The sequence below is a fragment of the Thunnus maccoyii genome, chromosome 16 (assembly GCF_910596095.1).
Source record: "Thunnus maccoyii chromosome 16, fThuMac1.1, whole genome shotgun sequence".
In the NCBI taxonomy this organism is placed as follows: Eukaryota; Metazoa; Chordata; class Actinopteri; order Scombriformes; family Scombridae; genus Thunnus; species Thunnus maccoyii.
In genome coordinates this window covers 4088940-4116650 of record NC_056548.1, presented here as the reverse complement: position 1 = coordinate 4116650, position 27711 = coordinate 4088940, and the positions used below count along the sequence as shown (strand labels likewise).

The 27711-nt window shown below is 40.4% G+C and overlaps 1 protein-coding gene across 1 annotated transcript in view; it reads left to right on the top strand.

The window, feature by feature from the left end:
* The window catches only part of LOC121913994 (transcription factor IIIB 90 kDa subunit-like), a 125359-nt gene that overhangs the window by 53366 nt on the left and 44282 nt on the right, over positions 1-27711 (top strand). The window contains exons 13-16 of the mRNA XM_042436895.1: positions 17379-17440; positions 18741-18822; positions 19061-19116; positions 21080-21342. Coding sequence (XP_042292829.1) covers positions 17379-17440; positions 18741-18822; positions 19061-19116; positions 21080-21342 — 463 coding nt within the window. The remainder of the gene's footprint in view (positions 1-17378; positions 17441-18740; positions 18823-19060; positions 19117-21079; positions 21343-27711) is intronic.

The window sequence follows — 27711 nt, the reverse complement described above, 5'->3', positions numbered from 1 at the left end:
TTTTTATTGCCTGAAAACATCTGGGGAAAAGAGCCCGTTTGAAGTGTGTGAAACTGTAGATTTCATCAGAGCCTTCTACTCTTTGAAGAAACCATTTCATTTCTAAAATCTAACTCGGTTTCACACCCCGTTTTTGTAGCTGTTAGGCTGCATTTAAGAAAACCGACATCGCTCCCCAGACCAGAAGTTGTTGTCCTAAAAGATTTTCTACCATCCATCCTCCTCGCTAACAGCAATTACCGCAGTAAATCTTAGCTCTCAGCGTTTTCGGGGCGTGGTAGAAGCTCTGTGACAGATCTGCGCTCTGACAGCAGCTCTGCTGAGTCAATTATAGACTTTTAAATGAGCAGCATCTGTCTCATCTCTCTCTCTCTCTGTCCACAGAGGAGTCCTTCAAGGATGAAAGAAAATGCAAAGTCTCATCCTTTGCTTCAGCGGCACCACACTTTACCTCCTCAGCAGTCAGATCTGTAGAGGAAAAAAAAAGCTTTACAACCCCCTTTGTGTCGTCTTTTTGCTATGCTAATGAGTCGAGAGGCAACACTTCAAACCAGGAGGTCACTGGTTTGATCCCAGCAGCCGCCAGTGTTCCCAACTCTGAGCGGGGATTTTCATCATTTTTCTAATATCAAGTCTTAAAAGTGACTGTTTGTTTAGCAGATTTCCTTCATATAAAATAATTTCTCTACAATTATCAGAGATTTTCTTTATACTAGTGCAGATATCTGCATTATTCTGTCTCAGTTAGACATGAGATGTGAAAATGTGACACTACAGCCATCATTCAGTGTGTTTACATGCACTTACTGTAACTAACCAGCTTACAGTCAGTTGATTTCTTAACTGTCACATAAATGACAAACCTGGTTACTGTAATCAGTGAAGGAGGTTGGAGAAACCTGGTTTCTACAGGTAGATTTCTCCTGGAGAACACAGATTTTTGCACCATGTTTACATTTTTACAAGTACACGTGTGCAGGACAGATCATTACACGAAGCAATGTGTCCTCATAATGTCACTCTGAACATTTGACTATTTGTTAAATTCAGACACTTTTCACGCTGTCAGGAAAAGTTCTTATCAGTCTGTCTGATCTGGAAAAAAGTCGGAAAGCGGCGAGCAGCGAGGTCAGAGGTCGAGGAGAAACCTGCTTCTATCTGCTGCATGTAGACACACTGAGTGATGAAGGTTAGCAAGTGTCCAAAATCTCAATTTGCTGCTCACTGCTCACTACTGAATAAACTATTGAGTGCCTGTTATATTCTTCGTATACAGTATGTTATCAGTTTATCTATAATTTCGTCATCTCAGTATTCATCATACTGTTATTTTGCTCTATTCTGTACAAAAGGGTCGAGGGTTGAAGGATAGAGGATGTTGAACAGACTGTGAAGACGAATTTGTGATTTTTGATAAATAGAAATAAAAAGACTTGACTTGTGTAGCGAGTAATGAAAGAGTGAAAGAAGGAATTATTTTGGAACTTACACAAAAAAAATGTCTCCTGCAGCCTCAGTGATGGCTCTTGTGAGTATTAGTAGTTTTGTTCAATCAACAAAATTCAACCTGTGGCCACCTCATGATGTTGAACTGTGGAAATCAAGCATATTGGCCCTTTTAATTAATAATGACTTATTATTAATTTATCCTGATAATCCATTCACAAACTTATCCAATTACTCATTCCACTCATTTCCTCTGTGCTGCTGCTGGGACAGCTGGGCAGGCCTCTGTGTGTGTGTGTGTGTGTGTGTGTGTGTGTGTGTGTGTGTGTGTGTGTGTGTGTGTGTGTACAGTGCCTGGAGCGATACAGTAGAGCTTGACGGACATATGGCCGGATGGACGCGACCTCTCAGAGGAGGAGAGTGACTGATTGGATGGCAGGCAGACAGACAGGCGATGACAGCGCAGGGAGACGGGCGTCACTGATACACAGCAGAAACAGAAGAAGAACAACAGTGTGATGTTTATTTCCAGCTCAGGCCACTCTCCGTGGACGGCCAATCACACGCTTTCACTGAGTCAGTAGAAGCTAAGCTACCTCAGCAGCAGCAGCAGCAGCGTGGTGTGGAATATGAAATCAGGCTGTCGTGTGTGTGTGTGTGTGTGTGTGTGTGTGTGAGCAGCAGTTAGCAGTCAGTCTCTCTGGTGAGATGTCTGTAGCGGCTCGTCACAGCAGCCGGCTGTGATTGGAGATGATGTGCGTCTTCTGGCCCGAGGAGGGAAAGGGAAGCCGTCTCGTCTGCCGCCGCCAGCCTGACGGGAGATGACAGCTACCGTTTAGCAGGCAGGCAAAGGCAGGAAAGCGCTCGCCTCTGGCTGTTACGTCACAGCAGATTTCACTCCCACCCTGCCCCCTATCCCCCTTATCCCCCCACCCCCAACACACACACACACACACACACACATACACTGACACAGCAGGACGGGGTTTTAGCAGGAGTGCCACTCAGGTCAGCCAGTGTTTGAGATTAACTCAAAATGTGCAGAAAAGTTTTCGTGGTGAAAAGTTGCTGAACAAACAGCTGCTGTTGTTTTTTTTTTCTAGTGAGAACACACACACAAAACGAACTATCTTTATGTTCACTAGGAAAGCAGTCGTGTTTGTTTGATTGACATTTCTTTAAAAAAAAAAAAAAAAAACTGAGGGGAAAATACACACCTATTCTTGTAAAGTGCTGGCTCGCAGGCAGACATCATAAAAAATGGAAAAGCTGCACTCTCATAACACTCAAGTATTTACTCCAACAAATGAAAATCAACATTTTGGCAAACTGTCATCTTCAGGATGAAATATTTTGGAGAAAAGATTCTTGGAGGAGGTTTTTGTGGACGAACAGGCGATCAAAAGCTTTTCACTTTGACACCAGAGACCACAGTCTGCATCCCGTCTCCTGCCGAGCTTCATCGTTTTCTTTAAACATGAAGATCTTTCTCTGTAACAAGATGTGATATTTTTTGGCTATCAATTCTATCAGTAATACAACACTGCACTCATCAAAGTAAATATCAGATGTGGAGACATGTGGCGACATCACTAAAACCAAGTTTGACACGTCGAGAAAACGCGTTTTGTTAAAATTGGCTCGCTGGGTTTACTGGGAGACTTGACAACTTACAATTCAGTTGCTGCTTAAAAAAATCTCACACTTCAACAGTCTCAGGGTCTAAATGCAAGTTGGTCTCCTGGGACAGTTTCATTTTAACCACACCAGCTCTGCCAGGGCGTTGAGTGCTTACAGAAAAAGGAAAAGTCAGGATAACACAATGGTTCAGGGGGAAGGGTCAGCAGGGCAGATCTGACATGGCAAAAACATTGATGGAAACAATAATACAATGCAATACAACCACTCAGCGAGTTATTCACTGTATCAACAACATCAATCTTATAAATAATTTAAAAAGTCGGTTTTCTTGAATAATGTTTTTTTGTCTGGATCCTCACAAAGCAGCTCTGAGTCTGAGCGCTCGGATCTCCACGTCCAGGTTTGAAATAAATATCGTTTCCTTTCAAGAAGTCATATTATTATTGTAGGAGACTTCCGCGCACTCGGGTCAATCGAAATTGCATTTATGGCAACGTCTTCAGACAAGCTGGACTCGCAGCTGAAAGAGGAGCAGAGCAGCAGGAAGCGTTTAGCAAAGTTAATGTGTTTATGTTGTCGAGATGAAGGTGCTGAAGAGATGTTTTAGTCTTCTTAGGTGGAGACAGTTGGGATAAAAGGTATTAAAAAAAAAAAGCAGAGTTGTAGCTAAAATACCACAGGTTGCTATTTCTGTTGTTTCTCCTTGCAATATTTATATTTTTAATGATTGGAGCTATCACTATTTCACTTAAAACCCAATTACGAATCATGATTAACTGGTGGTTGTGAACCCTTTATGGACATTGTCTATGAATTCAAATTTATAACCTTTATTTAAACATAGAGGGCCATTGAGAGTCTTTTACAAGGACGCCCTGATTATAGAAGTAAAAGTACAGTACACATCAACAACAAATCATATATAAGACTAATAGAAACAATAAAAATACCTATAAAAACAATGAAAGTACACAAAAAATGACGAACAAACAGGCCAAAGACATCAACATAAGCGACATCAATTCAAAAACACGTACATTCACACTGCTCTGTCAGTCAAGAGAGATTAAAATTGATTAAAAGGGATTAACTTGTCTAATTTTACAAGTTTCTGCAGATTTAAAAGCCAGTTTCCCAATCTCAGTACTAACAAGGTGATTGTCGAGGACCAAATAGTCTCGGGGACCTCTTGCAGTGTGACAATGATCTATAGTTAAAAAGACATGTGAGATACCCAGGAAGTTTGCCAAGAAGTGCTTTATAAATAAATAAGATGCAGTGCAGTTCTCTTCTCACCGCCAACGACTGCCACCCAACTTTCTCATATAGTTTACAACAATGTGGTCTAAAGCCGTCCCCGTTATGAACCTAAGGGCAGAGTGATAGACTGCATGGAGAGGTTTAAGAGTAGAGGCAGGAGAGTGCATATAAATTACATCGCTATAGTCCATAATGGATAATAAGGTTGACTGAGCAATTTGCTTTCTGCAAATTCAGAGTAATACATCTCCTTATTTCTATAAAAGAATGCCAGTTTTGCTTTTAAGGACTTAGTCAGTTCATTAATATGTTTTTTTGAAGTACAGCTTGTCACCAAGCCAGAGCCACCAAGGTCAATAAAGTATATATATTAAAAAAAAAGCCACAGGTTTGGTTCCTCTCACTCTGGCCGGCCTCAGCAGCTACCTGTGAGGAGCCTTTGAGCAAAGCATTGGGTGTCGATAGTTTCATGGATTTCAGGACTTTGTTAGTAACAGGTTTTAAACAGTGTAATGTTGAGAAAAATGGACATCAAGGGTCTTCAGCTTGAACAGCTTTTAAGCTTTTATGTTGAGATCGAAAGTTAATTCTTGACCTTGTAAACTGAAGTCATTAGCGGCTGTTCTGGAGCTTTCGATCATATCACACCGTCATCCTCAGCAGTTGTCATGGCATAGTAGATGTTCAAAATCCCATTTTTCAGAGCGCTTCAAGGACTTCTCCTCCATGTCGGCTTAAAAGTTTGGGAACATCAGTTTCAACATTTTTAAAAATTTAAAACATCTGTAATTGGCAGCTTTTGTTGACGTTTTGCACCGACGTTCAACCATCATACAGAGAGAAATCTGTTAGAGGCACAGAGACCAGAACTCATTACATAAGGCACAAGATATTTTCAGTTTGGTATCAGGGATACAACTGTTTATTTTCAACTGGAAACCAAATGTAGGAAATCAATAACAGAAGCAGAAACACTTGAAGAAAGTTGAGGAAAAGTCAGCACATTAGAAAAAGTACATGGCCACTTTTCATCACAAAACCAAATCTTCAAAAAAAAAAAAAAAAAAAAACCTCTTTGAACATCACAGACTGATGTTTAACAGCAGAAAAGGATCCGAGGTTGGATTTTTTTTTTTTTTCCCTTTTTTGATTCAACATCTCGACTTCTGATTACTTCCATAGAAAGCTGTCGTGCAGATGAGCCGGTGGTTTGGTGCATGTAGGATACAGAGAGCTGATTCATCAACGTGGCAAAGGCAACATTTGTCTAAACATTCCTGCGGCGGCCGCCTGACATTTTCTAATGTTTGATTCTCATGCACAACAATCCACATATTAAACATTTTCACGACAGCATTCTCCAAATTCTTCAGCTGCCATGACGGACCAGAGAGAGTCCTCCTCCTCCTCCTCCTTCCTCCTCCTCCATCAAAGAGTCATTCAGTTCATTTCATGATGCTCCTACGTTGCTGATGATTTATTCATCCTGCTCTTCTGTTGTAAAATTACAAACCGTTTTGGAAAATAGGCCGAAATTCTAAAGCAGGACAAATTGACAGGACGTCTCTTTGATCATCGATTGGAAAATCAAATGCAAAGCGCAGCTCAGACAGTGGAAAAGGCTCGTCATCACTTTCAATACAACCATTTGTTTAGATTTTTGAGAGCACACATATTTGTGAGGACAGCCACAGATGGCAGAGAGGTAACTGAAAAACAAGCCGGTTAGACATAACAATGGAAAGAAATGACGTAATGTTTGTCCAGTTTTTTTTTTTTTTTTAGTCCTGTTTGCTTCTGCTAATGTTAAGAAGACAATATGTGTACTGGACAAGAATACAGTGCAGAATGAATGAGTTACTGCAGATAATCTTCACCAGACAAATGACAGCACTGGTTGTTTGTTCAAATGCGTCAAACAATCTAAAGGCCAATTGGGAAAGGAATTTATCTCTGTAAAGAAGCTGGTGTAATTTAAACATTGCCTGCACTGGTCAGTGATTTTAATGCACTCTGGAGGGGCTATTTGGGTAATTTTTCACCCCCACCACAGTAATAATTACAGCTGCAATTACTGTTTTTTTGGCAAACTCACCGGTCTTCCATGTAATTTAAATCCTGTCCACAGCGTCGACTTTGTATTTTAAAGTGCATATCTGAGTTGTTTTCTGCAGAAACAGCTGCTTTTCCTTCTACTTTATCATCTCAGTGTGAAATTTGACTTTTGTGTGAAAATGAAGGAAGCCAAAAATGTTTTTGCTAATCTGATAGGCACCAACATATACTGACTATTTGGGGGGGAGGGGAAGACAGAGGGAGAGTTAAGATGCACGAACAGATGCTAGCTGCAAGCTTGTTCACAATGTACTAAAAACGTAGCAGGAACTTCTTTTCTTTCTGTAATTTTTCTTCCAAATGCCTTTCCTGTAAGTTCATGCATGATGCAGACTCATAAAACCTCAGGATAAGTGCAAAATTGTGATTCGATTTGAAACATTTGATAACTCAAGCAGACAAACACCCTGTTATTAGTGTCCCGTCTGCTACCAACAGTCAATGTTGGTTTCTTTTGGCCATAAAAGCAAACTTTCTCCAACCTTAAACCAGCAGTTTTAGTTGCCTAAACTGAAAAAAATGACCTTTTCTGTCATTTATGTATGACATCATAACAGTTAAACTAATCAGTTTGCATTGTAGGGATTTGTATGTTTAAAAAAAAAAAAGTCAGAAAGTGTATATCAAAATGTTCCAAAAAAGGTTCATGGAGGAGGAAAAGTTAAAAACGATGAACAGAAGATGGAATAACGTAGCCCAAAAGCATAAAAAGAGCCGGTGAGTCCAGGTGAACCTGCGTCGACGACACGTAAACGCTTTAATCACGACATCCCGGCTGAATCCAGCTGTTGGATATCACACCGAGACTCCGTCGCCATGGCGGCAGACGAAAACACCAGCGAGTGTGGACACAGTCATTAATTAAAATATCGTAAATGTCATCATCCCAGGTATGAAAGCAGCAATAAAATGTCATGACGGGCTTCTGTTACTGATGCTCGTTTAATTACCTGATATTGTCTTGCCCTCCTGAGTATATTCACATAACAGCAGCTGATATAAAACAGATTTACATCTAATTATGTTTTTCTTAGGATTGATTAACATTTTTCTGACTCTATTCAAAATCTGCAAACTGTTTTTTTTTGTGAGATTTTGTTGGAAAGTTATTACAATTGATTAATTTTTTTATGCAGATCTGGATCCGGTGTGCATTTGTAACACTGCAAAATGAGACATCATTGATTATTTTTGCTGTTTTCCAGCAAACGACTGTACTTATTTTGTAAATGAGGTACTTTATAAGCACTTGCAGCACTATGAAATAATCAAGCACATTTTTTCCCATGATTACTATCACTATGAAGGTGATAAAAATATTAGATTGTACAAAAAGCATTTAGAGAACGGTGCAGCCTCGGATAAGTGTTTCCAGATATCATGTTTTCACATTTATAAGCATTGCTGTCAAATGTAAAGTGGACTCCATTGTGCCTCCAGGAGTGTTATCATCCAGCAGCTCCTTTATGTACATACCTCCCCGCTTCCCTCCTCTCTGTGTCTGAGGAGGAGGAGGAGGAGGAGGAGCAGGTGGTTGAGTGGGCGGACTCTCAGTCTGGGCTCCTCCAAGGTCGTGGAGGTCAGGTTTTAATGGGCTCGCCCGGCCGCCCGTGTCAGCGAGAATCTCTCACTCTATTTATTGCCTTGGCCGGCTGGTTATTTCTCCGGGGCAGAGCTGGCACCGAGCCTTATTACCTCATACTGCTGCAGGGAAGGAGTTTATACACCACGAGCTGCTTTATTTATTTATTTTTTTTTTTATTTTTTTTTTGCATGTGAGGCACTTAGCTGACAACCTGATCCAGGGAAGTGCAACAGTAGAACAGCATGGATCTGTAATCTGGATCGTGGCTGCAGATGAAACACGTCTTCATCGTGCGGATCGTTTCTTCTTAAAGCTGTAGGATAAAAGTTAAGCTAACGAAAAGCTTTTGCTACATGCAGGCTAATGTCTGCTAATTCTCTCTTTTTTAGACTCAGATTTGGCCAAAATATTGTATGTTCTGACCTGTGATTTGATCAAGAAGTATACTAGTTATATGCATTATTTTAAGTCATTTGTTTGATCAGTTTACAGATAATGTAACCATGACAGTGTAGCTTTAATTCAAAATAGTTTTATCTTCATCTAGTGCTGGAATATTTATAGACTGTTGATAAAGGATAAAAAAAACTAATTACATCTTAAATAGTTACTAATGAAGTCACTCATGAAGTGAAGATACAAAACATTTGCTGTTACAGCTTCATACATTTATGGATTTTCCTGCTTTTCTCCATCTAATATCTTGATAACTGAATAATGTAAAAACACAGAGAGCTATTTGAAGACATCACTTTGGATTCTGATAACTTGTGACCAACATTTGTCATACTTCTTGACATTTTAACGACCAGCTGATTAAACCAAAACATAAATAATGACTCTACGTTCACCTTATGAACGTAGAGCTGTATGTTGTATGGTGGTTTTCATTGTTACTGGCAGAGTCCCACCTAAAAACTGTTCCCACACACACACACACAAAGTGATTCATGAGAACTTACTGGATGTGATTTGCACATTTCATGTTAGAACAATATTTGATCTCGAGTCGAGTGTTATTATGTGGGACAACATTTTTTTTAACCGTCTCCTCCAGTGTTTTTACTTTATTAAAACAATGTGATGTGATGAATCCTCTCTCTCTCAGCGAATGTTTGGATTCGCTATAAAAACATAAAAACTTTCTCTCCTGTCGTGTTTCTGACGGAGCGGCCGTTCAAGGTGAGTTTCCTGCCGTCGGAAGTTGATACACGTGTCGTTTCAAATAAAATAATCTGGATCTGTAGCTAAGTTTTTCTTAGATATTACTATTTTCTTTAATCTTCTATGATAGTGACCTGAATATGACTTCTGCGGTTGACATATTTCACCATTTTCTGACTTTTTTTTAGAGCAAACAATTAAGAAAAAGGTCATTAGTTGCCCTACATTCATACATTCATACAGTCAGTCTGTAGCCATATCTCTCTTTCTCATTTTGGCCATCATTTTCCACTTGATCTCTCACTATCCCACCTAAAAGCCAGAAACCTGACAAATGAAAACGTCTACCTTTTTTGTATCTACCTCTCCTCCCCTGCAGCTCCGTTGGCCGAGCTCGGCGCAGGTCGAGGAGGGGGGGGGGGGGAGAGGGGGGGGTTTGGTATGTAGGAGAGGATCAGGATTGTTGCTGACATCAAGAGCTGTGAGTCTGGATAATGTGGGCTCCTTTTGAAGTGTGGATGATGAGTGATCCTGCAGCACTGGGGCTACACAGCTCCATTCATCCTCCAGATCTCTCTCTCTCTCTCACACACACACACATACACTCTTTGTTTTTTTGGGGAAAGGGGGGGGGGGAGGCGGTGGAGAGTGAGAGGCAAGGGGGAAGGAGGGAGAGGACAGGAGGTGTGGAGGAGTCAGCAGACTGACGCTTCCTTTTTAATTTAGCCAGCGTGACTTTTTTTTTTTCCATTTTTTATTCCTCCTCTCCCCTCGTCTTCTCTCTGTCTCTGTCGTTCTCCTCAGATCAGGCCGAAATGAAATACAGCTCAGGATTAGAGGGAGATCAGTGAACTCCTCTTAAGCCCCCCCCCCTCTCCTTTTTCACTCTCGGTGTCCGTCGTCTTCCTCTCTTTTTATTTGTCTTCCCCTCCAGTCTTTTTGTCTCTTCTCCTTAGTGTATTACCTTCTCTCTCTCTCTCTCTCTCTCTCAAACCTAATGTTTTCTCTCCATCTATATTCTTTCTCACCCTCTAAACTTTTGTCTTTTCTCTCTCTGCCTCCTTTTTTCTGTCTTTTGTCTCTCAGCTGCTGTCTGCTCATTCCTCCATGTCTTCCCTCCTGCTGTTCTCCTCCATCAGTCTTTTTGTCTCTCTATCTCCTACTTACCTCATTCTTTCTCTCTTAATCTTTTCCTGCTCAGCCTCTCTTTGTCTTTCTCAGCCTACTTTTCTCATTCACTTTTTTTCCACTTCTGTCTTGTGGACAAACTGTAAAATGGTGAAACAGTTTCAAAACGTATCTTTGGCGTTTCTGTACTTCAGTTTCCTGTCATTAATCGTCTGATGTGTACGCTGTCACCAATATTTCTGCAATTAGCTGATTTATTGGTACAGATTGTAAACATCAGTCAGCTTACCAGTAAAATTTGATGTGTTTTAGACAAAATGTGATTACACATCTAAATTGACAGCTGTGATTGACAGTTGGCTCACTTGCTGCTCTCCCCAACTCCAGGACTCGCACTAAATCACACTGTTGTTACAATTTTTCACTAAGTTTAATGTTACTTGTTTATGATACCTGTCCTGTTAGCACATTTTAGCTAAATTAGCTAACGTTAGCCCAAGCATGCGGTGCTCGGTGTCCCCAGTAAGCTAGCGTTAGCTTGGGTCCGAGGTAGCGGACTACTAAACTACTGATTGTAAACATCAGTCAGCCTACCAGTAAAATCTAATGTGTTTTAGCCAATAAAATGTAATTCCACATCTAAATTGACTATCTATGTTTTGATTATTTACAAATGTAGCTTCTTGCTAGTATCTCTAATGAGAATCATGAAGGCAAATGAACAGATTTGGATTTGTTATGCAGATTCTGTTGAACTCTAACCCCACGTTGTTTCACTTGGAGATACGCTTTTGAACCATTTAGAGCCTACACCGCTCTGCTGCCATAAATACTCACTAGAACACCAAATGTGTATTCATCCGCGGCAGAAAATAGTCCCTAACAAATGCACTTCTCCTGTTTGAGTAACATTTAAGTAACAAAATGATGATTGATAACTGTTTGTGAGGTTTAGACCATAGCCTGTATATAAAGATGGATGCAGCGAGGTGTGACGTCACCTGTTTGCATCGGAGCCGGTTCGAAGCCCAGAGTTACAGCTTACGTTGACGCCATCTTTTCCATTTGGAGGCAGGACCTTCCTAATAAGGAATGTGGAGTTGTTGTTGCTGTTCACGCTCTGGAAAGACGCCCCACTACCTCAGACCCAAGCTAACGCTAGCTTACCGGAAACACCGAGCGCTGCACGCTTGGGCTAACGTTAGCTAATTTAGCTAAAATATGCTAACAGGACAGGTATCATAAACAAGTAGCATTAAACTTAGTGAAATATTGTAACAATAGTGCGATTTAGAGTGAGTCAACTGTCAATCACAGCTGTCAATCAACACCCAGCAGACATCAATGCTACTATTATATTTTCAAATCTTATTATCTTATTATCCTGAATGTAGTAATTGAGACCATAATGACTCGTCGGAGGCTTTTTGCATGGGAGTCAGTTGCCGTCAGTTGCACTTAAAGGTAATTCAGCCTCCAGCCTCGATAGTTACCACTTGGTTTAGAGCCACAAACAGGAGTCAAGAAGTCAGGAAGTATTGCAAAACAAACGAACATATTGTTGGTTTTGGTCTTTCTTGGCATTTGTTGAAACTTAGAAAAAACCACCTGCCTTAATATATCTGTACTGCATCTTACTTTCTGTGTTTGGCTCAGTCTCTCACCCACAGGCTCTCCCTCCCTCCTCCCCCTCATCTCTCGTTCTTTTAAATCTCTTGTTCTCTCCCTCCTGAGCTGTCTTCAAAAGGCCGTCTCCTTCACCTGTTAGTGTTCGTTCCTGCAGGGCACATTTTCTCAGTTTCTTTGTGTTTTTTTTTTTTCTTCTTTGGTATTAGAGAGCCTCCGCAGCGAAGCATCTTATTCTCCTGACCACATCAGACAGGCCTGCCGCCGCCGCCTGGGACACGGTGATATGGTGTGGGAGACGGGGGGAGGGGGGGGGGGGGGGTATTTTGGGGTATTTCTATGGCAGTATAGGGGAGGGGTAAATCTGGGTTCAGGTTACCTGTCTCTGAGGACAAGGAGAGAACAGGGTGATAGAGTTAACAGCTCGCGGGCACAGCGGTGGTGCATTCCTCCGAGATGAATCAGACCACTGCTACACCGTCTTCCTCTGTTTCTTACTAGATTTATCTTTAGGCTGGCAGTATTCGCCAAACAAAATTGAATTTGGCATCTTGTCAGACTTCTGCTGAACGCACCGCTGTGAGCAAATATGAGTACACTCACTGTGACACAAATGAAGGAGCTTACAAGTCGTGATGAGGGAGGACACCACTCGGAAGAAGTACTGGTACAGGGAGTTGTCTGGTGATTTTCTATATTTTTCTTATTGTCAACAAATCTCATGTGCAAAGCCAAACCAACATCCAATCCAAAGCCTGATCTATCTTATTCCTCTGCTGTTGTGCAAAAACTATTAAAAACACATCAAAGCACCACACCATCACACTGGGTGGCATATGTCTCTTCATTATGAAGAGTTTGGGCGTGTTAGTTTGCTTTCTTTCTTTTTTTTTTTGCATGTTTTGTCTACTGCAGCAATATTCCTGCTCTGTAAATCACTTGTCCTTTGTTCTCCTTTGAGGAAAAAATCAAAAACCAAAAGGATTTTATGATTTATACTCCTTGGTTTCATGGTTGTGCCCCCTAATTTAGCATTAATTTGATGAAATACTGTTCTGTTACCAGTCTATATAGATACAGACATTATTTCTATAAAGCAAATCAAATCTTAGACAAAAAGGAGCATTTCTGATATTTCCACAAATACCTTTTTCTCCATTTTCATGAGTCTCACTATTGCCAATAGGGCTTGGCGATAATATCAATATTGTGACAATATTGGGGATGTATTGATGACTATTGGTGCTTCACAAAATATTTACACAATGAGATTTTAGATAAATAATCATCAGTAATGTGGATATAATGACTAAGTAGGTAAAGATAAATAAAAGAACAGCTAGAACAGTCTGGTTACATCACTTTACTGTAATGCAGCCTTTAAAACACTTGTGCCATATCACAATATGACGATATCTATCACGTTATCAATATAATATCGATATATTGCCCAGCCCTAATTGCTAATATATTTATTTTATATCTAATATATTAAGTGTAAAGTATAGAAGTAGAAGTATTTGGGGTTTTTGCAGTTTAAATGAACTCGTCCTTTAAGTACAGTGTGAAAATGAACAAATGTTAGTCAATTTAAACGTTCAAATTCAGTAAAAGTAGTTTGATACTGAAGTGGGATGAATAATTGTCATAAATAATCTCAGTCACAGTCTCTCAATCGCTGCTTTTTACCTGCTTGTCTCCATTATTTTCTCTCTTCCTCCCTTTTTTCAAAAAAAAAAATAATTTATTCGTCTAAGGTGTACGTTTTGGCGGAGGGATCCTTCCCTCTGCTCTTCCCTCAGTACGAGGTCGGAGGTGTGTTCCAGCGGGATTTACTGCTGGAGAGCAGAAGCTCTTTGGACAAGAAAAAAGATGTTCGAGGGAGAATCCTGTTTTTCTTTCTGCATTGATATGCAGGCAGAGCGGAGTTACTGAGCTGCTGCCAAAAGACTGGAGGCTTCTGTCAGCCTGGACAGGAAGAGGAAACTAGTTTCTCACTGAATACACGTTCATCAGGGAGGATTTGGAAGTTTAGAGAATGTGCTGCAAGTGTGGGCTGCTTTCTTCTTCTTCTTCTGCTTCTTCTAATGAGACGATGTAATCCACTTCTTATTCAAAGCGACGCTAAACATTTCCAGCGACGGAGGCCAGATGGCAGAGAATACTTTGTTTTCTGTTAATAAGGAAACATCTCATTTAGTGCAGCACTTCAGCTGTCAGAGATGCACTTTTAATGCAGCTTAATCTGACTCCCATGTCTCTGCTCTGGAGCCACTGTAGCCAAACAATCTTTCTCTGAAAGGAGGTGAAATTCCTGTTTTTGTCGGTGATGGTTTGGCCGATTGAACTCTGATATCCGCTCTTAAAAAAAAAAAAAAAAAAAAACCCTCAAAGAGGATTGAAAGATGTTCTTGTGTGTATTTGTTCATCTTTATTTTTCTTCCTTCACCTGAAGAGGTTTTTCACACTTTGTCAGATTTTCATTGCAGTGAGGAATTTGTTCAGCTCTGCGTTCACAATACAGATAAAAGGCAATTCTTAAAGGAATCCTCGGCGCTCACCTTGTATAGAAAGATGGCATTTTTATCATTTCACTGTAATTCATTACAGAGTAGTTTGTGTGTCGTCTCTTCAAGAGGCTCTAAGTTAGATTGCTGAGCGCCTGACTTCATATCGAAGAGAAGAGCGAGTTTGTTTGTTGTGGATCAGTAGTTCAGTATGAACATGTAATATCAAACCTCCAAATGTTTTGAGTTATCGATTGAAAAGTGTCTGAAATGTTGAATATATTAAAAGAAGAGGACTCTTCACTCCTGTAACAACAGTTTGGTTTCCATCCAAATTTAACACAAAATTTAACCAAATTTCCAGAATATCAATGTGGTTTAATAATCACATGGATTTGGTTCATCAAGAGAAAGAGTTGATGACGCTGTTTTTCCAGATGGTGCCGTTAAAGCATTTCAGAAGAAGCTGACACAACGAGATCACGTCAATAAAAAAAAAAAAGCAGCAAACTTCAAACAGTAAAAAGAATCTAGAAAACATGATGTAAATATGACGTTTCTGTTTGTTTCATGTATTAATTTGAGGAACGTTAAGTCGTTTGTTGTATTTTGCTTTTATTGATACGCCAACTTTTCCAAATCTAAAGATTTTTTTGAATTTTCGCCACTTCCGCTCAAGTTTTTTTTTTTTTATGTGCAAATTGAGAATTTGAATAAAAACAGAAACACACTTAATGTCTGAAGATGGACAGTTTAAAAAAAAAAAAAAAAAAAAGCATCTTTTTTTATTTAGAGACTTTTTATTCAATGCATTATTTTTCCTTGTCAATACCTGGTGCCTACGTTACCCACAATGCAGCTCATTCATCTACAGTTCAGAGATTCAGGTGTGTTACGTTAGTAGCGGCTACAGAGGTCTGGTAACGTCACTTCTGTCTAACTCCACACCCCCAGATAGTAGAGTCGGGCTGCAACTAATGTTTATTTTCATTATCGATCAATCTGTTGATTATTTTCTGGCTTTAATCGATTAGTTATTTGGTCCGTAAAATGTCACAAATGTCAATCACGGTTAAAGAAACCAGACAAGTTTCACCTTTGAGAAGCTTTAAGTGGAGAATTTTAGCATTTTTTTCTTAAAAATTGACTCATAATGATTAATAGATTATCAAAATTGATGTGGATCAACTAATCGATTATTCAATTAATGGTTGCAGCTCTGATCTTCAGCCCCATAAACAGGCAGTAACACCTGGAGACGGTGTCAGTTGGGGCTTGATCACATGACCTCCACCTTGGTCTTCTCGTTTTTCCCAAAAGGACAAAATGCAGAAAAAGTGAAATTAAATCTTTTACTGGTATCTCATATTCCATCATTACCTTCCTGATACACTCAGCCAATATAAAATTCTGAGGCTCAGGTCTGCAGATTCTTCTACACACCAACCAAGAACAATTTTATGGGTATGATCAAATTAGCGAGTGTAGATATATCAAAGCTGTGGCTGAATAATAACTCGGTAATTGCTCCCTCCCTCCTCCTCTCTCCGGGTTTGGACCGGTGTTATCAGCTCTTAGTCTCGCTGCCTCTCTGCCTCCCGGAGCTGCCGATCTCTCTCAGGGCTTGTCTCCGTCTTATCTCCCCCCCTCACACTTCACGGAGAGGAAGTTCTTAGAGGGGCTGGGCCCGACAGATAGCGACTGACCCGTCTCTTCCCTCTGGAGCTGGGTTTTCTTTTTTTTTTTTTTAAGGAAGCTGCTATCTGTTACTTGAACTCAAATGACTGACTAGATTATTCACCTCCTGGTTTGTGCGGCGAACGCACCCCGCACAGGTCTAGGTTAGGTGTATTCCTCTATTTCCTCGTCTGTTCCCTCCCCTCGTCTGCGCACCTGTCTCTCCCTAATGAAGCGGGAAAGCCGCCTGTGGACTCAGGTGGCACGTCTTTGAAGTTGCCGCCCTGTCGGGAGTTTGAACTCGAGTAAGGAGGGGCCCCTGTGAACATGTCAAAGGCAGAAAGCTGACAGAAGTTAAACGACTCTTATAAACCTGCCACATGTCGCCTTTTTAAAAAAAAAACTAAAATGTTTCTTTCCGCTCCTTTGATTGACTGTCTGATGTCTGCAGGCAGCCGGAGAAGAGTTACACTTTATTCCAAAACAGCTAATCAAGGTGGAGAATCTTTTTTTGGAGTAAAAGCTGTTGAGTTTCTATTCATGGTTTTCTTCTCCTGTCAAGAGCCAGCACCTCCTCTTTTGTTCCCTTTATCAAAGTCAATCAGATTTTTCTTTAAAAGCAACTATTTTCCTTTCTCTTCTAAAAAAAAAAAATTGAACCGTCACCTAGGGATTTCTTTTTTTTATCAACGCATTGTTTCACTCGCTTAATCAGCTCCATCACAAAGACACACACACACACACACACACACACACACACACACACACACACACACACACACACACACACACACACACACACACACGCAGGTAAAAGCGAGAGCGAGTCTCGGGCCTTCGCGAGCGACGCCGCATGAAAAAATGCAAATTGCCGTTTCAGCGTCGGCCTGTATAAAAAAAATAAATAAATAAATAAAGCTGCAATCTAGAAAGCGTATCGTAATTGAAAAGAAAGTGTGTTAAGGTAGATCTGCTTAAGCTTATTAACGTCTTATCAGGAGTCACAGTGCGTTTTTTTATTTTTATTTTGCTGATTAACCCTTCGTGGTAGATGTTCCACAGCAGCGCTTCCAGGAGGAGATGCAGCAGGACGTTGGAGGTTTTAGGCTCCAGCTGTTGTTTCCTGTTCTTTCGCCCCCCTCTGGGACGGGAAAACCGCTGTGAAAACGTGCGTTTGTGAGTGTGTCTGATGATGCTGTTGATGATGCTGATTTCTGTTTGTTTGACAGATGGTGCTGCTGACAGCGGGGAGCTGGACCTGAGTGGGATAGATGACAGCGAGATAGAGCTGGTATGTACACACTTAAAGTTTTAAAATGTATGTGACCCTAAAATACACACGAGAGAAAAGTACCACTCTTACCACTGAAATGAATTCTCACTCTTGTAGATGCTGTGAAAGCTCTGAAAACACCACATCTGTGTCTGTTTTCAGCTCTTGTTGCACAATATTTACAGTGATTTAAAAAAAAATCTCAAACAGATTTCAAGGAAATTTGGTGTGAATAGTTTGGTCACAAGCCAAAGAACAAGTGATTAGTTTTTTTTTGTGCATTGAGAAATGATAAAAGCTTTTTTCTTCTTGAAGTCCTGCTCTTATAGAACACATTTCTGGGGCGTTTTCAACGTTTAAATGAACAAATTTAGAAGATTGTGGTGCCTTGCAAGTTCTGTTTTACATATTGTGCAACTGCGGGACTTTTTCCGTTGCACTCTTGAACTCAGTAAGTATCATTAAAACGTTAACAGCCCGCATTGGCTCGTAAGAAACTTCTAAACAAAACACTGAAAGATCAAGTGGAAGTTCTCCTGAATGTAAATGTTGGTATCTGAGTCGCACTCAAGAGTCGCACTCGCAGTAAAAACTAGAGTTTATTTCAACTGGTTTATTTTCATTGCTAAAACCAAGAAACACAAGCAGTCAAATGGAAAACAAACCTTCAGCTTTGCCAAACTTATTTTGAAGAGAGAATGAAAGTGAAAGATAAAATGAATACACAAACTGTCCCCTACAATGTTGATCGGCGCTGCACGTTTCGTGTGCAATAAGAGGTTGTTACTGACGTTTCAGGTGAGCTCGCTTTTAATTTTACATCATAATAATCTTGATAAACTGCAGATTTTCTGACAACTCGTGTTCCTGCTACCAGATCTGAGCAATTTCTAAGTAAAATGTCGCCATAATCTGATAGAAATGATGCCCTCATCTACGAAAATACCAAAATTTATCCTTCAAAGTGTCACGATCGAGCTCTTCACTTCTATAAAACTCCCTGCAGATTCAAACAGAAGCACTCACACTTTAGTTTCAGACTTAAGTGTTTCTGACATGTTGAACTCTTTGTGTTTACTGAACCAGAATCTCTTTGGATGTTTCCATGGACTAGGAATTGTTCTGTTGCTGGAGTAATATATAAAAAAAATACAGAATTACCAAAGAGTTTAATAGTAACTGACATCCTCTGCTACACTCAGGTAGTATTTGTTATTACAGCGTACAGATGTTCATGATCGTGTACAGAAAAACAGCTGTAGTATGGTATGATAATTGACTTCTCTTCCTTTTTAACGCTCCCTCTGCCTCTCTGCAGTATCTGCTGAATGACAAAGAAGTCAAAATCAAGACGGCGCTCTGGATGGCAGAAAACTCTGACTACCTCAAAGAACAGAAAGGTACTTTTCAGCATGCAGCATGATTTCCACGTCGGCTGCGTTTCAAGGCCGGATTTCACTTTTACTCGTCCTCAGCGGACGGTTTGTCTTAAAATGTACCTTTCAGTATTTTATCAGCCAAACAGATAAAGTTAAACCTCCAGTTGAACTTGCCGTATGACTGCTTAGCACCGTGTCTTTTTGATATCACTATCTCTGAGTTTATATGTTCTGACTGTTTTCTTTTTTCTGCTCTCAGAAAAGGAAGCCAAGATAGCGAAGGAGAAGGAACTCGGCATCTACAAAGAAAAGAAGGTAGTCGATGTTAAAATCCGTGAGATAAGAATGAGCAGGTTGTCAGAGCTCGACAGATTGATTTTTAGTGAAATGTCTCAAAAGCTATTGGCCGACATGACATTCATGTCTTCTTCAAGATGAATTGTAATCCTCTGACTGTTCATCATAACATCATCATCAGGTTAAATTTAATGAATTTAATGTGATCAGTACTTTGGTTTAAGAATAAATACCTGCAAAACTAACGACATTCCCATCAGCCTCAACAGTAGTGTGTTTTATGCTAAATGTTAGCATGCTAACATGCTAAGCTATAGCCCCTTTTCAACCAAAAGGTTCCTGAATTAATCTCAGGAAGTAAACTGATCCTGTTTGTGTTTCCACTGCATCTGAGGAAGCAGGTAGATTATACAATTAATGATAAGGCACTATATGTTAGTGAACATGGTAAATATTATACCTGCTAAACATCATGTTAGCGTTGTCATTTTGAACTAAGTAGAACCTCACAGAGCTGCTAGCATGGCTGTAGATTCCAAGTCTTGTTTTATTAATTGTTTAGTCTGTAAATAGTCATAAAATAGTGAAAAATGCCTATTTCAAAATGTCCAGAGTGCAAGGGGATGTCTTGAAATGACTTGTTTTGTCTGTTCAACAGTCCAAAATGTAAAGATATTCAAGTCAGAACGATATAAAACAGAAAAGGAACAAATCCTCATGTTTAAGAAGCTGGAACCAGAGAATATTTGGTGCTTTTGCTTCATAGAACTTCTATTTTGTTGTAAATTTTATTCAGAAATATGACTTGAATGAAAGCCACACGTAGCAAAAATGTAAAATTTTATTTTTTCCATATGAAATATTATTCTGAAACAGAAACACGTGATTGCAGAGTGACATTTAAGCTAACATTACTGTACAAGAGACCACCGTTTTTAGATGTCTGTGCTTATAAATAACTGTAAAACTAGGAATCAATTAATACACAAACAGTTTCAACTCTAAATGTTAGACAGGAAGACAATCCTGTAAGTTGTCGGTCAGATTGACACAGAGAGACACAGACAGGCAGTGAGTCCTGTGAAACTGGTTCCCTCTTATTTCCCATTACTGGTTTTGGCACAGTGCGGGCCCTTTGTTAAGTCCAACATCTGTTCACTGGTTTTAACTAGCTGGATTAACTGCGGTGGAACTGAGATCTAATGAGACGTGCAGCCTCCTGACAGCACTGATCCAACCAGCATCACACTGTCTCATCACTGACAAATGAGTGAATAAATTAAATAAATGGAGCACATCCTTGTTACACTTATGCAAAATAAAGCGAGCATCCTTTCATAGTGTATAACACTTAACATCCCTGAGTTGATTAGGTTAATTTAAGTGAAGAAGAGGATTTTTTTTAAGTTTTAAATTGCCTGAAATCAGATCTGAAGAAAAAGAAAATTGTGAGATTGTTGCGTGAAATAAGTTAAAAAGTTTACTTTTTTAACTCGGTTGATCTGTAGCTGTAATTTGGAGCGAGGTCAAGGTGAACGTGGAATAACTGAAACTGGGTGATAACCCCAATCTGCGGACATAATTGAGATAAATTGCTGGTTACAGAAATGTGCTCTGCTGTAAATTTGCTTGCAAAGATGTTTCTGTGATGGTCTGAAATTATTGGAGTTCATTGTCGGAGGGCAAAGCTTTTCCCATCTGGGATCTAAACAGTCTTAATAGGAAAGCAAAATATTTCCAGTTGAAAAAGGGCAAAAAATACTAAAAAAAATTATAATATTGTCATACATAAATAGCAACATCCATATTACCGTAATATTTGTACTTGCTACTGTAAAAATGTTGCCATTAACTCTATTTATATGTGATATCTGGCACCTCAGCAGGATAAAAATCTCAAATATCTCCCAGATGTTCTTGCTGGTTATGATAAATGTTGTTTTTTTTTTTTACTCTTTGGTTCTGTTTGAATTCCCGACAGCCCAGAGGACCCGCGAAGAGGCGCCCCCCGATCCGAGCCAACACCGCCGACGAGGCCATCGAGAAGATGCTGGAGCAGAAGAAGATCTCCTCCAAGATCAACTACGACGTCCTGAAGGATCTTAACGTCAAACCCGGCGCCAGCCCGTCACGCAAGACCGAGTCCCCGAAACAAGTGTCCGCCACGAAGCTGCCTGGACGGAACCGCAACCCCGCCAGAGCTCCGCTCAGCCTCAGCACGCCGCTCAGCACCCTGGGAAAAAGGTTGGTGGACAGCATGTCTAATCTGATACTGACAGAACAGGTGGGTTCAGAAAAAAGGCAGGACTGGGAATCCATGTTAAATAATCCTCATTACTCACCTTTTAAAGCATAAAACCCAAGAAATATGTGTTTTAAAATGTTATATCCTCTTTACATCTGATTATCACTACGCTACTTTCTTGGCTTTTATGTCTAAGTGTGCACCCTATTGTGAGCATATATCGAACAGCTGTTATATATATGAAGTCAAGATGACCTCTTCATGGCATACAGCTGTTGTAGTAGCCATAAGAGTCCTACAGTAAAACATGCTGTCTGCAGGGTCTCCTTGTCTAAAACGGTTTATTTTCCTGTCTTGACACCCGCCTGTCATGTTAAAAGATCACTCTACAGATTTAGCATCGCGCTCCTATAACATGGTTGGACTCATGATAGACAGTTTTAAAAAAAAATGTAAAAAGGAGAAATATCAGAGCAGAAATATCTGTTCCAGGCATTCTTCTTCCTTGTCAAAACCTGACCTACATTACCCACAAAGCAACTCAACTACCAAATGTTAGGTCGGAGATTTGGGTGCGCAAAACTCAGGAGAGACTCAGCAGCCAGACAGCGAATAGCTGGTCCACCTTAAAGGTTGGTCAGGTAAGGCTAACACGTTGTTGCTAACCGCCTTCACTTCTCCAGCAGTTGGGGAAACAACAGACGAGAGTTTTCTTGGTCTTGAGAAGCTGCAGCATTTATTACCTGACACACTGTAGTCTGTACTGTACATTTACTGTCAGATCAACAACTTACCGCTAACTTTTTCCTCGGCTCCGCTCACATTCACCGTCACTTTTCTGCCACTCGCTCAACCGCACACTCGCTACGGACACACACATTATGCACTGCCCTGTTCTTTAATGGCTACTCTTATAACAGTACCTTTCACGTAGATGTCCATTAAAGAATGAGGTGAGGGAGGATGATGTAGGGTGTTATCGTTCTCACACAGTAGCTCATTATATTAATGATGGTGTGAAATTTTAGCAGTGGCGCTCATAATTCTGAACATAAGGGAAACACTGAGTAAAACTGACTTGACTTAACCAATGCTGACTCAAGTGACATCATTTGAGGCAATTTATCAGGCTTTATAGGACTTTTGTCAAATATATACAGTAGTAGAACAGCTGGAAACACACTTTGATGTGTAAAATCAGTGGAGTTCCCCTTTAAATTACATAATCTCCCTTTTTTTTAACAGTCTTACCTGCCACATCAGCCATCTGATAAACAACACCTCAAGTACATAAATCCATATTTAATTATGTTTGGGTCTGCTCAGTCCCTCACACCATTAAATAATCCTCCGTACAAACAACAGATGCTCGATTGTATAAAGGCGAGATGGATGGAGAGTGTTTACACGAGTCAGATGCAACACCAGCAGTCCTCCTTTTGCCACTTGGGGTCCAAAACAACCGTTTTTTTTTGTCTTTGTGTTGGTTTGTTTTTTTTCTGGCATGTGACGGCGGCTTCACTCTGTAATGATGAGGCGGCACTTCTCCTGTGGCCCAGAATAATCACCTGCGACACGAAGACAGATGCTCCCTCTTTTTCCTCCTGGATTGAACGCTCGCTCAGTTTTCAACTCCTGTGGGATTTTCTCTTTCTTTTCGAGATGCACCTTCTCTGCCAGGATTTGTTTCTGGCTGTCCCCCCCCCCCCCCCCCCCCCTCCTCTTCACGACACGCATTCAGTGGACTGAGCCGCACCGAGCCTTTCAGACGAGTTTAATGGGTTTTTTTTGCAGTGTGAAGGAAAGCTGAGGGGTTTTTCAGTTTGTTTGGTGTTGGGGGAAATTGGTTTCCTATGGCTCTGTTTTTAAACCCCTTTCAGTTAATGTTGGTTTTAGGTACCATCTTGAAGCTTTATAGACCTATAGAGGCAGCTGTTTAGTGATTAAGGGGGTAAATCTCCCCCCCGTCCCTCCTCCCCTCCCTCATTCTGTGGTTAGTTGAGCTCCAGTCATCTGGTTGCAGTTTGCTAGGCCTTCGTAAACCCTGTCCCGAGTTCTGTGATAATTCAGTCTCAGAGCCCACCGAGGAGTTTGATAAGTCTGCTGTTTATTGCACGTGGGATCCTTTTTTTAGCGCCAACTTCTCTTCAAGTCAAATAAAACGTATTTATAAAACGTTCCTTAACAAAATGAGTTTGTCACTCAGGTCTTCATAAAGTGACAGGGGATATAAACAAGATAACAAACATATTGCAGACTCTATGTGAGACTTGAAAACAGGTCAAGGAAACAAATATGAAGGGATACAAACGTGGAGACAGAAATTCACTTTAACGGAAACTCCTCAAGCATTTTCTCTAACTAGGTTGTTGTCAGATACTGTGTGATAATGATAATTTATGCTACATTTTGTAATTAAGTGTTAGTATGCAGTCTTTTTCATAACGTACAGTACCTTCCAACCACCCAATTATCCATAGCGGGAATACTTATCACTGAACTCTGAACCACAGAAACAGAAAGAAATGAATAACTGCAAAAAATGAAAAACGGAAACAGAAAAAATCCCAGAAAAGAACAAAAAGGGGGTAAAAAAAACCTGAAAAAAGAGAAAAACTGAAACAGAAATAACCAAAAACAAACAAACCCCCCCTGAGAACAGAGAAAAATTTGAAAAACTGAAAAATGAAAACAAACAAAAACCCTAAAAACAAAAACAGAAGAATAACCCTGAAACAGAAACACCAAAAACTGAAAAACAGACAAAAACTAGAAAATGAAAAACAGACAAAAAGTATTAAAAAAAACGGAAGAAACGGAATCAATAAAACTGAGCTTGGACCACTTGGACCAGAACCAGTAGAAAACCTCGGTCTTATGGGGGAAACAGACTCACCCCCTTCTGACAAAATGATTGATGACCCAAATTATGACACATTATAGCTCTTCCCATTTAGAGGACGGTAATGCAATGCTTTATTGATCGTCAAGGGGAAATTGCCTTTTTGTGCTCACGCCCCTCCGCAGGGAGGTCAGAGGTCAGAGTCAACACATCACGATGAAGCTGACGGTGATACCGAGTCTTGCTTAAGGACACTTCAGTAGAGCGTCTGTCTGATGCCTGATGAGGCTTTACTCTTCGTCCTGCTGTTGAAGTGTCTTATCCATCCTCCCGACAACGCTCAAGGACAGAAATGAATTTAAGAGCTTAGATGACAAAATGAAAATCTCAGAGAGATGTCTCAAACACAATGATTGATGATGTTAATCGTTCAGTAATGTAACGTTGAACACAAGGGCAGCATTGTCCTCTAATGTCCTCCCAAAGTCCACAAAGACATGCAAAAGTGTTCAACTCTAAATTTACAAAAATGTGAGCTTGATTATATGTGTTAGCTTTGTGATACCCTGCATTTCCACCAAAGCATGCTGGGATATGATCCAGCCCCATGAGACCCTGAGCTAGAGCTTCCTGGGAAGAACTATGAAAATTGGTACCAATTATAGAGAAAACAGAACTGTACTTGAATGAAAAGCTGTCAGAAAATGGTCAAAAAATGTTCCTAAAATTCAAAGTGATGTCTTTTATACGTCTTGTTTTGTCCAACCAACAGTCCAGATCACAAAAATACTCAGTTTACTGTCACATAAAACAGAGAAAAGCTGCAAATCCTCACATGAGACAGGCTGGAACCAGTGAATGTTCTGTGTGTTTGCTTGAAAACACTGACAAATAATTAAATCGATTAAGTGCTTTTCAGGCAATTCAAGATGCTTTACATAATGCATTAAAACATTCAAATGCAAATTTAAAGGACCTTTTTTAAACAAAGATTAAAAAGTACATTAAACGATATTGAATATGATCAGTCGCAGCCCAAAGACTAAGTGAACTGTACTGAGCACTGACACGTAATTGGACCCCCGGTATTTATCAATGACTGAATTTTTCAAGCAGCAGCCATGTTTACACCAAACCAGTAACAGACAACAACAGAGCTGAAGAGCTGCTGGATTTGAGCCGCTCCAGTTGGCTAATGGCTGCTGCCAGAAAGGCAAATCTCCTCCTTGGAAAGCCGACATGCTTCATGAATGAAAGACCATCTTCAGTTTCATGTTTTGGCTTTGATCTCTTTTTGAAAAGGGGGGGGGGGGGGGGGGGGCTCGGCTAGAACAACAACCCCGTCTCGTGTTTTTTAAGAATGGACACTCTTTCCTGAAGTGTCCGACCTGTTTGAATTTAAAACGCATCACTGTTTTCATCAATGAATCATTGATGCGTATCGGTTATGAATCATTCATCCACACTTTCATTTTTCTTTCCTGAATGGGACTTTTGCTCGCATCCATTTATCCGGAAATCGCTGAACTCTGCACTTTGTCGCGCTGAATGCACAACAATGTTTTCAACCCCTGTGGTTTCTGAAAACTCAAGAAACCACAGGGTTTTTCGCGTTTAACCGCAAGCCATTAGGAACAAGAACATGCCCCACGGCCTAGCGAGCAGCGACGTGGTGATAATCTCCCATTCTCATGTCAGTTGTAGCATTGGAATAAAAAAAAAAAAAAAATCAGAGGAAAGACAAAAACCATCTCAAACAAGCGACGGTTGAGCACAGAATGGTTTCTTTCAGCCCTGCGGTGGAGGACTGGACCGTTGCTCCAGCTCCTGAAAAGGTTGTTGTGCTGGTTATTGAAAAACGAGGGGAGAGGCCTGGTGTCAGGGAGACCTATGAAAGTGTAGGAGAAGGCCTGCTGACAGTGCAGCTATTGTGCCTTGTTTCGAGGCCTCGCCGAGGGGCTACACTGAGGCATTGTGCTGCTCCGGCCCTTCCCCTCCCTCTCCCGGTTCCTCCTCCGGGCTCCTGGCTGCTCCCAGCGCTCCGCTCGAGGGTTTCCTCTCGTAGATTCGGGCTCTTGTTCGGCGGTCGGGCTCTGAAGCTCAGCCTGGAGTGTTTTCTTGTTCCCCTCCACTTTTTTCCCCTCCTTCTGTCGCAGTTGCTCCTTTTTATTATTTTCTCTTCTCCTGCAGCTCTTTGCAGGGATGTCTAATGACCTTATTTTGTTCTCCACTTGAACTGCACCGCAGATATTTATATTAATATCCAGATAGTATTAACATCGCCATAGTAGTGTTGTTGTGAGATTTGTAGGCGTAATATATTAAAGCTTCAGCCTGCATGTTTTTGTTCTTTTTCTATATTTGATTTGACATTTACTGAATATTATTGTGGATGTGTGAACTCAGACCAAAATACAGATCAGATTCATATATACAACATAAATCCAAATACATGCTACTGTAATGTTATTTTTGTTACTCATCAGTGATGAGCTCATATTTAAACAAATTTGTCATTTTAATATTATGAAATTGATTTAAATATAAGTAGTTATTGTTATATATTGCTGGGAAGTACTGCAAGAGTTCTCAGCCATATCATCCTTACTGGTTTTCTGTCATGTTTTTAGTCAGTATGGTTGTGAAATATGTATTAAATTACATTCTGTGTGGTATTAAAAGTCTTGAGCTTAATCTTGTAGCCTCAGCTCTCCGTTAGCGGTGCACGTAAAGCTCTGAGATTGGATGTTTTTCATCAAAATGCACCTTTTAGAATTGTCGTTTTTATGCCTATAAGCTTATACCTTTTTTTTTAGACTTTTTAATCAAAGAACCAGATATTTTCTAACAGAGTTGTTCATCGTTGGTCATGTCCATCCAAGTCTTCAAGTGCTCCAACTGCAAGACTTCTCGAGCCCCTGAAATCCCAAATAACTCCAACTTTGCTGCTCATTTGTCCCCCGTAGGTGTTGATCTCCTCATAATTAGATAACTTAATGATATTTTAGCTTTTATTTATAAATGCAATGTGTTGGAAATCTTTGTGGCTGAGTTTTAAAAGTAGAACAGATGCTTTTATCACAATCTATCACAGAAAAATGTCTCTGAGCTTCTTCAGCAGTCGCCTAGTTCGTCTTCATCTGTGAAGCACTTCTGTCTCTCTGCATCCATTTCCTTCATATTGCTCCCATCATCTCCTCTTCTATAGAAAAGGGCCATCATCGCCCGTCTCTTTCCCTCTTCGCAGCTGCAGCCTCATCTTCTCTTCACCTTCCTCCTTCAGTTTCTTTTTATTGCTCTTTTGTTCTTTCCCCTCCATTTCCTTCTCTTTAACAGCCTTTCTCCTCCAAGTTTGCCTCCATCTACTTCATCCCACTTTTTTTTATCCATTTTTTTTTTTCCGACCTCCTCCTTCTTCTCTCTCCTCTGCCTGTCCTCTATTCTCTCGCCTACTTTTCTAATCGTCAGTGTCTCTCTCTCTGGTGTGTCTCGCAGTTAAAAGCCTTCAGCTGCAGCTACAGGCCTG